Genomic DNA, 14,760 nt, shown 5'->3' with positions numbered 1-14,760 from the left:
GACCAGCACACAACGTGTTTGTAACATTAGTCTTTATAAACGTCAGTTTCATTGTTTATGTTCTTGCAGGGATTCAAATTGTTGCATCATGTTGATAAGCCCGGAACAGGAGGCACTGATTGATCGGGTGTTTGAAACCTATCTGACAGATCATCATCACAATGACATTCTTCAACTTATTGAAGAGACTGAAGATAATGAAGACACTCATCGCCCTCTAGTGGTTAATGCCATGACATTGTTTGAGGCCAATATGGAGGTAATGTTAACACAGGTTTCTGTGTTTGGGATATAGATAAAGTAAGCTCCTTGAGATTTGTATGTCTGTTTAAAAAAAGAAAAAAAAAGTCATGTGTCATGGTTAAACTCAGAATAGTATTATTATAATCCCGGTTCCTAAAATGATGGGCATTGGAGTGTAAAGTTTAAATAACACAGAAGGCAATGATTTCTAAATCTCAAACCCACATTTATTCACAAAAGCACCTCAAAAACATATCAAATGTTTAAACTGACCAAATTTAACATTTTAAGTTGGGAACTGTAGAAAAAAAGGCTGGAAAAGTAAATGATACTAAAGTGAAGCAATCATAGAAACATTTTGCAACTAATTTGATTCATTGGCAACAGGTCAGTAACATGATTAGGTTTGAAAAGAGCTTGGAGAGCTAATGTTTCTCAGAAATAAACATGGGCAGGGTTTCACCATTCATCCGCCAAACACTATGTCTACAAATTATGGAATATAGACTTTTTATATCTCCTTATAATACAGTACATAATATCAAATAATTCTGAGGAGCAGGAGAAGTCTTTGTGTGACAAGTCTGGAAGCTTGTGATCTTTAGGCCATCAGGTGGCCCTGCACTGTCAGCATGTGCTTAGGAACACTGCCAGAAAACACTATTTGTGAGTATAGTTCATCATGCCATCAACAAATGGCATGTGGAAAAACTATTTGCTTCCTGATTTCTTCCTTTTCTGCATATTTGTCACTTTTAAATGTTTCACATCAAAGTTTTATTTGTCTTAGTTAGGGTATATTGACGGTGGGGATACTTTTTTTTCTGTTAAGCCGGGCTTTCTGGGTTAGCCTCTGTGAACGCTCATATAAAAGGGGTCTTCTTCAGTTCATTAATCTTTTTATACACAAAAATCATCCCTAGGAACACCGTCGAACATGAGACAAGAGATTAATCCTTTTGGGACTTAGGGCACAGAGTGGTTACTTATTAGTTAATTATTATATTGCTGTTTAAACTGGATAAATTTAAACATTAAATGCTACTATCCCATATCTTAATAAAGGAGATATGGTTTTACAGTGGACCAAAGTGAAATTAAATATGTTAAAATTAATTAATTTTCAATTGACTATACAAAGATATTTTACTATGTATAGTTAGAGGATATTGCAATCAATTGAAAACTGATAGCATAGTTTAAAAAACAAAACAAAAAAAACTTATTTTGGGGTGGCGGGGAGTGCTGCTTTTTGGCACCAGATTATTAAAATAAATTGCAAACGTGATATACTAAGATTAGGGCAGACAGCTTGAGTAACAAAACGATAAATCATCTATTCATTTTCTTCTGCTTATTTGAAGTCAGCAGGCCAAACAGGGAAGCCCAAACCTCCCTCTCCCTGTCCTACCTTCCTCTGGTAGGACATGTCCAGCTGGAACAGCTTACCCAGGAGGCAACTGCCTCATGTGGCTCCTTTTAATGTGGAGGAGCAGTGGCTGTACTCTGAGCCCCTCCCCAATGACTGAACTCCTCACCGTATCGGTAAACGATCCATCCAACCCTCAGAGAAATCTCATTTACGCCACTCGTACCTGCGATCTCATCCTTTCGTCTTTAATAGAACGAACAGTAATATGTTAACAAAATGATCAGGCCCACATGATCAGATTTGTTTCTCAACAATGATGCTCCATCTGGTAAAAAGACAAAAAGTATCTTATTTTATGGCTTAGCTGACATGTCTGTACTTGGGTTTTTTTAATTTTTGCATTTTAAGAAAAATTTTGTTAAAATGTTTATTTATATATTTTTAACAGATGCAGTTAAACTATTAAAAAGGAATTTTCTAAATTGGAATCCAGTGAGCAGTTCATTTTGAAACATTGTTTTTCTTTCTTGAATATTTAGCCTCTAAGTATTTCTTATCCAAACACTCATTTATTATTTTGACGTACTTACACTTCATTATTTAATGTGGATTTGCACTAATGTCATGGTTATTGTACTGTCTTCCCACAGATTGGGGACTATTTCAATGCATATCCCACTGATATCCTGGCTATATTTGATAAAGTATTAAACAGAAAAGCCAAAGCGGTAACAGACGACGGCTCACTCAAACATAATGAAGGGCAAAGAAAACAAGACCAGAGATTGGTCCACACTCTTCATGCTCGCATCACAGGTTAGTCATGCAGTTATACTAGTTACAGCTCTCAATTTGGATTGTGTGTCTATGTCAACCAAAATGCTGTCAAGCCTAAATAAACTGAGTTATAAATCTATGCTATAGATCCGGTCACTCTCTACGAAAGCAGCACATAGTTTCAAAAGCAGTTTTTTTTTTTTAAAGATGGTGACCAAGTTTGTTATTGTATTTTTCAGGAAGCTAAGAAAAAGCCTTTATATCAGTCTGATTTTTAAAATATTTAACTGGATAAACTGTTATTTTAATTAACTAGGAATAGTTGCCTTTCTTTGTCTGCATAAAGAGTTTGAGTGCTTAATCAGATGTGTACATTTTAATAAAGATAACAATACAATTTCCCAGTTTGATAGTTTAGCAGGTGCATTCAAATTAAATTAAAGTTTATATTAATATAAAATATTTCATGTTAATGTTATATTAAAAACAAGAAGCACTCTGAGTACAAACCTCTGCCTTGGTAGCTCAATCTCTCTGGGGAGTATTAACTTCCAATTTTAGTTTGTATATGTTCCTTTTGTTTCTGAAATGTAAAGGTGAGGTCAAATGTGATGTATTTAGTTGAAAACTATAATGTGATATTTAGAATTCTCATGTGATTTTCTAAATATTGCCAGTTTGACCCTATTTGACCTTGAATCCCCAAATATCATTTTCTAATAGTTTATATGTTGTCAATGCAAACAGTGGCAGTAAGAATCTGAGAGTCCAATATAGGCTTATTATCACTTTGACATTTAGATCAGTTTGACTGTGAAGGAGAAGTCAGTTATTTCAAATCTTTATTCGGCACATTACTTTTTCGACTAATAATTGACCTTGAAGACGCTGGTAAATGCAAGCTACATTTTAACGCAATGACCCCACTCTGTACTCCTGCAAACTTTTATTCGAATTCATTCAAAACCTTTTGAGCTGTTGTATTCACAGAGGCACACATGGAGCAAATGGTACTGAAAATATAACCTTCTTGGCAGAGATCAAAATTTTACACAGAATCCCAACTTGGAAACAGAATTCCAACTATTGGAAACATGGTTATGCCGTCACAAAGAAAAATATATTAGAGAATGACACTCAAAATGTTTTTAACCTTAGTTCCCAGATTTCAGCGTGCAGCTGTACGTTAGTTGTTGCCTTAAGCTCTAAGTCCAAGTCCCCACAGTTATATCAGTAAAGCTGTCCAAATAACCAAAACTGGAATTATGTATATATCTAATGCAGTGGTGTCCAACTCCAGTCCTTGAGAGCTACTGTCTGCAGCTTTTAGATGCATCCCTACTCCAACACAGCTGAATCAATCAAATGGCTGAATTACCTCTTCAGCATGCCATCAAGTTTGGTAAAGGCCTGGTAACGAGCCATTCATTTGATTCAGGTGTGTCGGAACAAGGATGCATATAAAAGCTGCCGGCCAGTATCTCTCGAGGACTGGAGTTGGAGACGCCTGATCTAGTGTTTATGTGCTTGCACTTAGTTTTTGCATCTCCTATATGGTGTACCTAGTTTTATAAATCTGAACATTACGGCTAACAGCTATATTCTCCCATTTTAGTGCAGCTAGCCAAACAACAAAGAACTATTGACTGCTTAAGAGACAAGCAGTGAAAGTGGACAGTAGATCCTTGGTTTCCTAAGATAAAACTCATTGCTACAGCCAATGGTAGTACAAAATTGACCCCCTCTTAGTAGAAAATAAGACTAAAAATAAGGAGCCACCTGAGTTATCGGCTCTGTCACTAGTTAGCTAACATAAAGTAATGTTAGACTAAAGTCTATTGACCACAACCAACCAAGCTGGTCACGTCATGTTTTGTACTGACACAAGATGGCACTAAACATGTTCTATCAGCATTTCTCTCTTAAATCCAGCTTCACAGACAGTGTTACATCAGTATCAGTTTTTCAGTGCAGTGCTCCAGGGTGTAAATTACCCTTTATACTTGTAGCGTTTCATGTCCAGTTTAAAAGCAGTATGGGAGTTGGAGCCTTCAGCTTTCAGGCCCCTTGTCTGTGGAACCAGGCTCAGGGAAACAGCCATCTACTGTGACCGTTTCGGGGTCACCCCCCTTAGCAACAACAACTACAATCAGGCATTTGTGTCGACTGGTAATGAGTCTTTTACACCACTGTAGATGAATTTTGGCCCACTCATCTTTGCAGAATTGTTGTAATACAGCCACATTTGAGGGTTTTCGAGCGTTGCTGCTCTTCACTGTTGCTTGTTTGAGTCACTTCACATAACTTATTTTTCTCCTGTGTCCAGGTCTGCCAGTGTGCCCAGAGCTGACAAGAGATACAATTCCTAGGACTAGAGATGTAGGACACTTTTTGTCTGTAACTGGTACTGTAATACGTACCAGTATTGCCAAGGTAACAGCATTTCATATATGTACATGTGCTATTCAATTAAATGGAATGCTGCTTCCAACACTGCAAAAAACATGAGCAGTATACATATAAGCCACCAGTTAATAGTGGAGTAGAGATTTAGACGCCCACACATCGTGTCAATATTTGAATTAAATATTTGTGAAAGGACCCAGTTGATACAACCCGTCTTTTTTGGGTAGGTCAGGGTGCAACATGTGACCATCATTTTTTTATCACTTGGTCAAAGACCTAGCATATAGTGTCATCATAAGACTGCTTTAGTGGGAAGTCTTCCATGGAGGGAATTTCTTTAGCTGATGAGGCATCACAAGAAGGCCCTGCCGTCTCCTCCAGGCCAGAGTCAGTGTTCGATGACCCCACGTCACCGCTTAGTGCAATGCAGACACTACACATCATTACTGGTTGTGAATGCATCCCCACACACTGCCCTAACAGGGGGTCAGTGTCCACCAAGGATTTGGTAGACCAGGGTGTGCGTGCAACCCATATCCACCATAGACTGGCATGTACCCCCTTCGCACCTTACCGTTATGCTGTACGTACCTCTTAGACCGAAGGAGGGTGTTGGAGGGCCAGCAAAATGGAACATCTATCTCACACGTCTGTGGGCGCTCCCAGCAGACGTGTCCTGGCCCCCCCCCCCCCCCCCCCCCCCCCCCGCACTCAACACTCCTGCCCCAGCGGCTCCCGGTGAGTGGAGGATGGTGTCTATAGAGGGGAAAAGGGTTAGATGAACCATCAGGTGCTGCTCTGCAGATGATGCACTGCAGCCTGCTACTGATGCATAGCGGCTAGCTCCACCACCATCTTCGCCAGCACTTCCACCAGCCGAATAGGTTGCGGTCCATCATCCCATGACTGGGTTTCGGCATCATTGTGACAAAAAGACCCGAAGCACACAGCATTGCAAGTCGATTGATATTATACATACAGCACACTTTTTGGTTTGTACAACTTCCCAGCTGTCCTCCCGTCAGGTCCCGGCATCCTACTGAAATGGGGAAGGCATGATCAGGTGATTGAGAACACCCCCGTTCTCTGCGGCCTGCTGGAGTGGGGGGGCTAGGAGGAGGAGTTGGCCGTCCGACTGCGGTCTGGAGTGTGGGGCCTCCCTGCTGTTGCGGAGTCGGGGCGGTCTGCCTCTCCCCACTGCAGGGAAAAGGGTAACACCACCTGGGTCTGGGTGCAGTTCCCCCCTCCAGGGGCAAGGGTACCTAGACCCGGTTCGTAGAGTACGCTTGGGGAGTGTGATCGTGTGTACAGCGTCTCTTTATGTCTGTCTCCACGTTGGTTGAGTGTGGAGTAAGTGCATATGAGAGCATGAGGTTGGGAATGGATGTTTGTATCTCTGTGTGCCTGTATGTCTGTGTCTATATGTCAGGTTGGGTATCAGACGCCACCTCTCTGGGGGACATCTCAGGCCCTCCAAGGTTTGGAGGCCTATCTCCCCCCACCACCACTTCCCCTGCCAGTGGCGGACTCCCTCAGGTGTCGGTGCGTTGGTGGTTCTTTGTGTCCGGGGATGGGCGTCCAGGTACACACCGGCTCACTCCTTGGCGGCCGCTTATCGGGGCCTGGAGCCTGGGGCTCGCTCGGGCCACTTCGGAGGTGGGGTGCCCCCGGCCTCTCGGCCTGGGGCTCGGTCACTCAGGCACGGCTGGCTGCCGGCGGAGCTCACGGGCGCGTCACTGCAACCCCCCTGGCTTCCGCTCCGCGGCTGCTGAGTGAGCCCTCATCTGGGACTCTCCTCAGCTCTTTCTGGGACAGTGGCACGGCTGCCCCTCTGTCGGTCTTCCTTGGTCTCTTGTGTTCTGGGGGCCTCTGGATGTCTGGAGTTTTGATCTCCTCCATACCTGCTTCATGCCCTGGAGGACGGGGCAGTGGCCCCCCCACACCCTCTAGCAGATCATTACATGAAGGAACCTTTTTTAAAAAAAAAAACAAGCGCGTCCATGCTCACAGGTGTACACACGGGTGATCACACCCACAAACTACACCCTTTTTGGCTCCTACCTCAAAGCACACTGTGTTCTGTCGATCTTACGTGCTGCACAATAATGTTTAATATTTAGTATTTACTGTCATATTCCCATATATCATTGTGATGCTGTTTATTCTATTACTCTTGTTCTCTTCTGCTTGTTTTCTTTTTTTCTTTCTCAACAGGTGATCCAGGTGATTGATATATGCATTTTTTTTTTTTTTTTCTGCCCATTCTGTTGGTTTTTGCCCTTCTCCCCCGTCGTCCCTCTTCTCAGCTGTTTCTCTTTCCCTCTTTCTTTCTCCCCTTCTTTCCCCCAATCAAATTTGTCCTGTATTCAGCAAGTGAAAATAAAATAAACAATAAAAGGTGAATCAAATGGACCATTACGGCAAGGCTGGGATGGTCAATTTGGTAAAGTAAATCCGTTGGGCATCTTTCTTTGCCTTTAGACAATAATTCTGATGGCAAAAGAGCCAAACGGGACAGGCAAAAAAAAAAAAAAAGTGATTGAGAACAGCTGTGTGGGTTAGCCTCCCCTGATGTCCCACCCTAAACCCACTGCTCCATGCCTCCTCTGCAGCTTAGCCAAAACCACACCTCTCTACAGACAACTTCCAGTTTTTATTCTTATTCATGACCATTGTTAGTTATGTGTAAATGTTTCTTAATGTCAAACAAGCCTTCTACAGTTAAGCTTAACTGTTGAAACAGTTATTCGATTAAAAAATTGAATGCAAGTTAAAAATTCAACGAGACACAAAAAGTCACTTTGTAAACTTTGAGGTGGTGTTTGGACAAGGAGCAGAGCCTTACGCAGATCCACTTTGGTTTCTTTGAGTTTTACTGACAGCCGTGTCTTTTTCCTCCTCTCGTAGGTTCTGGAATATGAGCGTGATTACATGTGCACAAAGTGTCGTCATGTTTTCACAGTGCAGGCAGAATTTGAGCAATTCTACACGTTTGTCCCACCCGTAGCCTGCCCTAACCCCGATAGCTGTAACTCATATAAATTCACTTGTCTGTCTGAAGGATCTGAACCTGCTGCTTGCAGGGATTACCAGGAGATCAAAATTCAAGAGCAGGTTAGGCTTTTAAACATGAGCTTCTTGATTTTATTTAATTAATTTATGTATTGATTTTAAAAATTTCTAAACATAGTTAAAGCGTTAAGTTATGTTGTTAAAACTTCACATGCTGAGTGCGTAAAATGTCATTTTTATCGAATTGTACCCATCTTACAACAGGTGCAGAAACTTTCAGTGGGCAGTATTCCTCGTTCTTTACTGGTAGTTCTGGAGAATGACCTCGTCGACAGTTGTAAATCTGGTAAGAAACATTAATGTGTAAGAACTGTCCAGATACGCTTCTCCTGATAGCTTACAGTTTGTGGCTCAAGGCAAGTTGAGTTTAAAATGAGTAGCAAAGCAAACATAAGTTTGTCACTGGAAATCCACATCAGTGCTGGAAATGTATGTTTTCTAACTCTTAATAGATGTTTGTAGTGAAAAACGATGCAACAAAGGTAGTTGTATTATGATTACTTTGCCAAAATCAGAACTGAAAATAAAATTTTAATAATTAATCTCATGTATTGGCTTTTGGACTGTATGCTCCCAGGAGATGATGTCACTGTTTATGGAGTGATGTGTCTGCGCTGGAAAACCTTTTATGATGGTGCACTTTGTGATGTGGAGTTGGTCCTCAAAGCTAACAATATAGAGGTAAACAACCAGCAGGCTGCTGCTGGACAGCTTGTAAAGGATGCTCAGGAAGAATTTGAAGAATTCTGGAATAGCTACAAACATAATCCTATAGCTGGTATGTATAATTTACTGTGTAAGACTATTATATTTGTGTATCTTGCTCTATATCCATTTATTTTGTTTCCCTCTCTCTTATTTGTAGGTAGGAACCATATCTTATTGAGCCTGTGTCCACAGGTTTTTGGCATGTATGTAATTAAACTGGCAGTGGCCATGGTCTTGGCTGGGGGAGTTCAGAGAATAGATTCTTCTGGGACCAAAATTAGGGGTATGCAATTTTTCTTTTTTAAATTTTTAAATAATACATATTAATATTCTTAAGTATCTGCAAAGAATGACTCCTACAAACCAGTAAATAAACTTAAAAAAACCCCCAAAACATTTCTAAGCTGTGCCTTTGAAGTGGAATCTGGCCCTTTGCAGTTCATTTTCTTTTGAACCAACCATCAATCAAATTTCTGCTGCTCATCTGGGTTCTGGTCGTGGCTGGAGCAGAAAAACTGAAACTTCCCTTACCCCAGCCACCTCCTCCTCCTGGGCCTTCTCCTGGTAAGACAACCGGAATACTTCACCTAGGAGAAGTCCATGAGGTATCCTAGTCAGATGTCAGAAGAACCACCTCCTTTTGAGTCCCTCACCCTACCTCCAGGGGAGAGCCCCGCTACGCTTTGCAGTAAACTCATTTCTACTGCTTGTGTCTGGAACCTCATTCTTTTGGTCACTCCCCAGAGCTTGCAACAAGAGTGTAGGAACATAGGTTGACTGGTAAATGGACCACTTTCGTTTTATGCTCAGGTCTCTCTTGTCTACAACCGATTGGCATAGCATCCGTATCACTGCAGACACCTCTCCAATCAGTCTGTCACTCTCGCACTCCCCTGTCCTCTCACTCGTGAACAACAGATACTTGAACTCCTCCACTTGGGGCAATAACTCATCCGTGTCCTGGAATCAGCACTCCACCCTTTGCCGACTGAGAACTTAGACTTGGAGTTCTCGCCGCTTCACACTTGGCTGCATACTGCTCCAGTGTGAGCTTGAAGTTCCTCACCTGATGAAGTCAAGAGAATCACATCATCCTCAAAAAGCAATGATGAGATTTTGAGGCCACCTGTGGGCTCACCACCCACAGGAGGGGCCACAGAGATGGTCAGCCCACAGGAGGACAGACCCATGTTGCTTTTTCGGGCCCTTTAAATAGCTTCATGAAAATTAAAATTGTGACTGTCTTGTGACAGAATGTAAACTCTGACAAATCAGTGCCTCTATGTTGTTTTTTGTGTTTTACAAATGGCCCTCTGTGAAATGTGTGTATTCATGATTTGCTCCTTCTAGGCGAGTGTCATATGTTGCTGGTTGGTGACCCAGGTACAGGGAAGTCTCAGTTCCTGAAATATGCTGCCAAGATTATGTGTCGTTCTGTACTCACAGCTGGAATTGGCTCAACAAGTGCAGGTAGGTCCTGCTTTTCCCTTTAAAAAAAAAACCAAAAAAAAAACCCAAACAAACAAAAGAAACTATATATACACACACAAAGGAGACACAAAATGCCGCTTCTTATTATTAAGGGGAAAAAAATATTGTATCACATCTCGGAAAACTGAGTTCAGTTTCTCTAGCCACACCCAGGCCTGATTACTGCCACAGCTGTTCTCAATCAAGAAATCACTTAAATAGAGCCTGCCTGACAAAGTGGAGTAGGTCAAAATATCCTCAAAAGCCAGACATCATGTTGCGATCCACGGAAACTCAGGAATAAGTGAGAAATGAAGTAAGTTATAAAGCCATGTCTAAAGCCTAGGGACTCCAGCGAACCACAGTGAGAGCCATTATCCACAAATGGAATGATCCAAAACACACCAGCAAGTTCACCTCTGAATGGTTTAAGAACAACAAAATGCAGACTTTGGAGTGGCCTAGTCAAAGTCCTGACCCGAATCCGACTGAGATCCTGTGGCATGATCTTAAAAAGGTGGTTCATGTGCGAAAACCTTCCAATGTGGCTGAATTCTGCAAAGACGAGTTGGCCAAAATTCCTCCACAGGGCTGTTTTTTTTAATTTAATTTTATTGTTATTATTTTTTTTAAAAAGGTGTTGTTGCTGAGGGTGGCCCAACCAGGTATTAGGTTTAGGGTGTCATCAATTTTTCACACAGTCACGGGTCTTCATCCAGGTCTTTTTGCGTTACTGAAGTTCACCAGTGCTTTCTTTCTTTCTCATGAAAGAAGGGAATTTTTTTTCAGTCCAGTGTCCAATTACTTGTGATCCCTTATAAAAAGAAGGTGGCACATGTTAAGGAGCAGAAGCTCCTAAATGATCAATCCAATTCGAATGTGGATACCCTCAAATGAAAGCTGAGAGTCTACACTGTCCATGTCCATTATAACTATAATTGGAATGTTTCAGTAAACAGGTGAAAAAAATAATAATTCTTTTGTGTGTGTGTTTGTACCTGTTTAGACATACTTGTGGGGACCAACAGTCGTTGTGGGGACCAAAATCCTGGTCCCCACAAGTTTGAAGAGAATTTTGAGACTCAAAATGTGGTTTTAGTGTCAGGGTTACAGTTAGGTTATGGTTAGGTGTTTAGAAATTGTGGCTCAGTTTGTATTTCTTTAAAACTTCGGTGCACGGTCTAAGGGTTTGGCTGTAGCATCCTGTTACCCCTTGGTTCCTCTTCTTCCTTCTACCACCATTCTCCTCCTCTTCTTCGTCATCTTTTGTGCATACCATTCTTGTGTATTACTGATATTGTTCATCCCCCCCCCCCCCCCCCCCCCTTTTTTTTTTCCCCAACACTCTCTGGAGGCGATTCAGCCACAGATTTCTTGAACTTCTTGATTTTAGTTTTTTATTTTTATTTTTTTTCATTAAAAATTGCAATTTCCAAACTCATGTGATTAGTAAATCACCGAATATAACAACATACTGTTAGTATTTAAACTCTATTTGTCAGCCAAATGCCATGCAGTTTCTGTGGAGGGAGCCTGTGTTTACTAGGATTTCTCACAACAGCTCTCACATCCTTAACCTTTTAATTAATTTGTTTTTTTTTTGGTAGATTCATACACATGAAATAAGTCTGTTCAGGGCTCTCTTGGTGTTTATTTCACTTTCTCACATGAAGCACTTGTGGTGGTTTTTCACATCTCCTCATCTCTGCTCCTGTGGCACCGAAACAGTAGGCCTTCAGTCAGTTTTCTTTTTTTGAAGCTTCCTTTGTTTATTTCACACTCTTAGTCTATTAACCATACATCACATGGATGTAACCTATGCCTTTATTTAGGTCAGAACAAAGATTAAGAACAGACAAACCACCAATATACGGGCAGGTCCTCCAATCTTGGCTCCTGGAGTATCACAGCAGGTCATCCACTCCATCTCCCATCCCTCCCCCTCTGGGTCCTGATGGATTCATTAGTGTCACATATTCATTATATATCATAATCACAATACCTCAGGCAACCAATACAAGAGACAACTAAAAAGCAACCCCTTTCACCCATACTGTATATCCATCCATCCATCCATTCGCTTCCGCTTATCCTTTTCAGGGTCGCGGGGGGCGCTGGAGCCTATCCCAGCTGTCACAGGGCGAAAGGCGGGGTACACCCTGGACAGGTCGCCAGTCTGTCGCAGGGCTAACACACAGGGACAGACAACCATTCACACTCACATTCACTCGCACATTCACACCTAGTGACAATTTGGATTAATCAATTAACCTATCCCCACAAGCTGCATGTCTTTGGACGGTGGGAGGTAAAATCCTGCTTAAACGTTTAAAAAAAAAAAAAGTAACTTACTGAACTGTAAAAATTTTAAAAAAGGAATATATTTTCTAATTTCTAATACTGTATATGTGGTCCTTTAATTCAAGAAGAAAAAAAGTACAATCCACATCTCATATGGGTACATTCAGGCCTAACAGAACACAAGTGTTTAGTCGCTCTATCCACCCCCTCTCCCTCCTCCTCCGCTGACCGACCGACCACCCCGGATTAACCTGCAAACCCATGATGATCAATGCTCCTTAAAGTGGGTGTACCACTGTACCACTAAAGTACACGACTCCGCCGAACGGATATAGGTGTTGTTGAAAAACGCACTCTCAAACGGGCCCCAGTCTCCCCTACATATATCATCCACCTGTTTGGCATAAACCACATTTTTTTTATCTCCAGAGAGAATTTCCCCATAATCGCTCAGGAGGCTATGAAGGTTGCTGATCATGTGCTTCTGTACCAAAAACTGCCTCAGTGTCTCAGGTGGTTGATTTGCCCTCCCCTCCAATGAAATTCATACCGTGAAATAAATCTGTTAAGGGCGATTTTGATGTTTATTCCACTTTCTCCCATCCCCTGATCTCTATTCCTATAGCATCAAAACAGCAGGCCTTCAGTCCGTTTTCTTTATTAAAGCTTCCTAATTTATTTATTTCACACTCTTCCTCTGTCAACTATACCTCTATAGATATACCTATGGCTTCTTTGAGCTCAGGAGTTTCACAGCAGGTCATCCACCGCACCTCCCCTCCCTTTCCCTCACCTTGGGGTCTTGATGGATTCATTAGTACCATATATTCATTATACTTCATTTTCACAATACCTCCGGCAATTATTACAAGAGACTTCTAAGAAACAACACTCTCAACCCACATGTATGATCCTTTAGGTCAAAGAGAAACAAGAGTTTTTACAACCCGCATCTCATGCAGGTACAGTGGGGCAAAAAAGTATTTAGTCAGCCACCGATTGTGCAAGTTCCCCCACTTAAAATGATGACAGAGGTCAGTAATTTGCACCAGAGGTACACTTCAACTGTGAGAGACAGAATGTGAAAAAAAAATCCATGAATTCACATGGTAGGATTTGTAAAGAATTTATTCGTAAATTAGGGTGGAAAATAAGTATTTGGTCACCTCAAACAAGGAAAATCTCTGGCTCTCACAGACCTGTAACGTCTTCTGTAAGAAGCTTTTCTGTCCCCCACTCGTTACCTGTATGAATGGCACCTGTTTGAACTCATCATCTGTATAAAAGACACCTGTCCACAGCCTCAAACAGTCAGACTCCAAACTCCGCCATGGCCAAGACCAAAGAGCATTCGAAGGACACCAGGAAAAGTATTGTAGACCTGCACCAGACTGGGAAGAGTGAATCTACAATAGGCAAGCAGCTTGGTGTGAAAAAATCAACTGTGGGAGCAATCATCAGAAAATGGAAGACATACAAGACCACTGATAATCTCCCTTGATCTGGGGCTCCACGCAAGATCTCATCCCGTGGGGTCAAAATGATCATGAGAACGGTGAGCAAAGATCCCAGAACCACACGGGGGGACCTGGTGAATGACCTGCAGAGAGCTGGGACCAAAGTAACAAAGGTCACCATCAGTAACACACTACAACGTCAGGGAATCAAATCCCGCAGTGCCAGACGTGTTCCGCTGCTGAAGCCAGTGCATGTCCAGGCCCGTCTGAAGTTTGCCAGAGAGCACATGGATGATACAGCAGAGGATTGGGAGAATGTCATGTGGTCAGATGAAACCAAAGTAGAACTTTTTGGTATAAACTCAACTCGTCGTGTTTGGAGGAAGAAGAATACTGAGTTGCATCCCAAGAACACCATACCTACTGTGAAGCATGGGGGTGGAAACATCATGCTATGGGGCTGTTTTTCTGCCAAGGGGACAGGACGACTGATCCGTGTTAAGGACAGAATGAATGGGGCCATGTATCGTGAGATTTTGAGCCAAAACCTCCTTCCATCAGTGAGAACTTTGAAGATGAAACGAGGCTGGGTCTTCCAACATGACAATGATCCAAAACACACCGCCCGGGCAACAAAGGAGTGGCTCCGTAAGAAGCATTTGAAAGTCCTGGAGTGGCCTAGCCAGTCTCCAGACCTCAACCCCATAGAAAATCTGTGGTGGGAGTTGAAAGTCCGTGTTGCTCGGCGACAGCCCCAAAACATCATTGCTCTCGAGAAGATCTGCATGGAGGAATGGGCCAAAATACCAGCTACTGTGTGTGCAAACCTGGTAAAGACCTATAGTAAACATTTGACCTCTGTTATTGCCAACAAAGGTTATGTTACAAAGTATTGAGTTGTATTTTTGTTATTGACCAAATACTTATTTTCCACCCTGATTTACGAATAAATTC

The 14,760-nt window shown here is 42.0% G+C and overlaps 1 protein-coding gene across 2 annotated transcripts in view; it reads left to right on the top strand.

The window, feature by feature from the left end:
* The window catches only part of mcm9 (minichromosome maintenance 9 homologous recombination repair factor), a 37,298-nt gene that overhangs the window by 740 nt on the left and 21,798 nt on the right, over positions 1–14,760 (top strand). Inside the window, exons 1-9 of one of the 2 annotated variants that reach the window (XM_085432987.1) lie at positions 195–259; positions 1,608–1,788; positions 2,266–2,431; positions 4,719–4,825; positions 7,706–7,912; positions 8,075–8,156; positions 8,448–8,648; positions 8,736–8,861; positions 9,929–10,048. In XM_085432987.1, coding sequence (XP_085289113.1) covers positions 1,711–1,788; positions 2,266–2,431; positions 4,719–4,825; positions 7,706–7,912; positions 8,075–8,156; positions 8,448–8,648; positions 8,736–8,861; positions 9,929–10,048 — 1,087 coding nt within the window. In that variant the 5' untranslated portion in view covers positions 195–259; positions 1,608–1,710. Of the gene's footprint in view, positions 1–69; positions 260–1,607; positions 1,789–2,265; positions 2,432–4,718; positions 4,826–7,705; positions 7,913–8,074; positions 8,157–8,447; positions 8,649–8,735; positions 8,862–9,928; positions 10,049–14,760 lie in introns of those variants that run through there. The other variant, XM_085432986.1, reaches the window with a different exon arrangement.

Source organism: Copadichromis virginalis, linkage group LG15 (assembly GCF_057382275.1).
Source record: "Copadichromis virginalis isolate Kocher_CV1m ecotype Utaka linkage group LG15, C_Virginalis_male_GT1.1, whole genome shotgun sequence".
Lineage (NCBI taxonomy): Eukaryota > Metazoa > Chordata > Actinopteri > Cichliformes > Cichlidae > Copadichromis > Copadichromis virginalis.
Note: the sequence above shows the minus strand (reverse complement) of the source record. Positions and strands in the feature narration are given on the sequence as shown.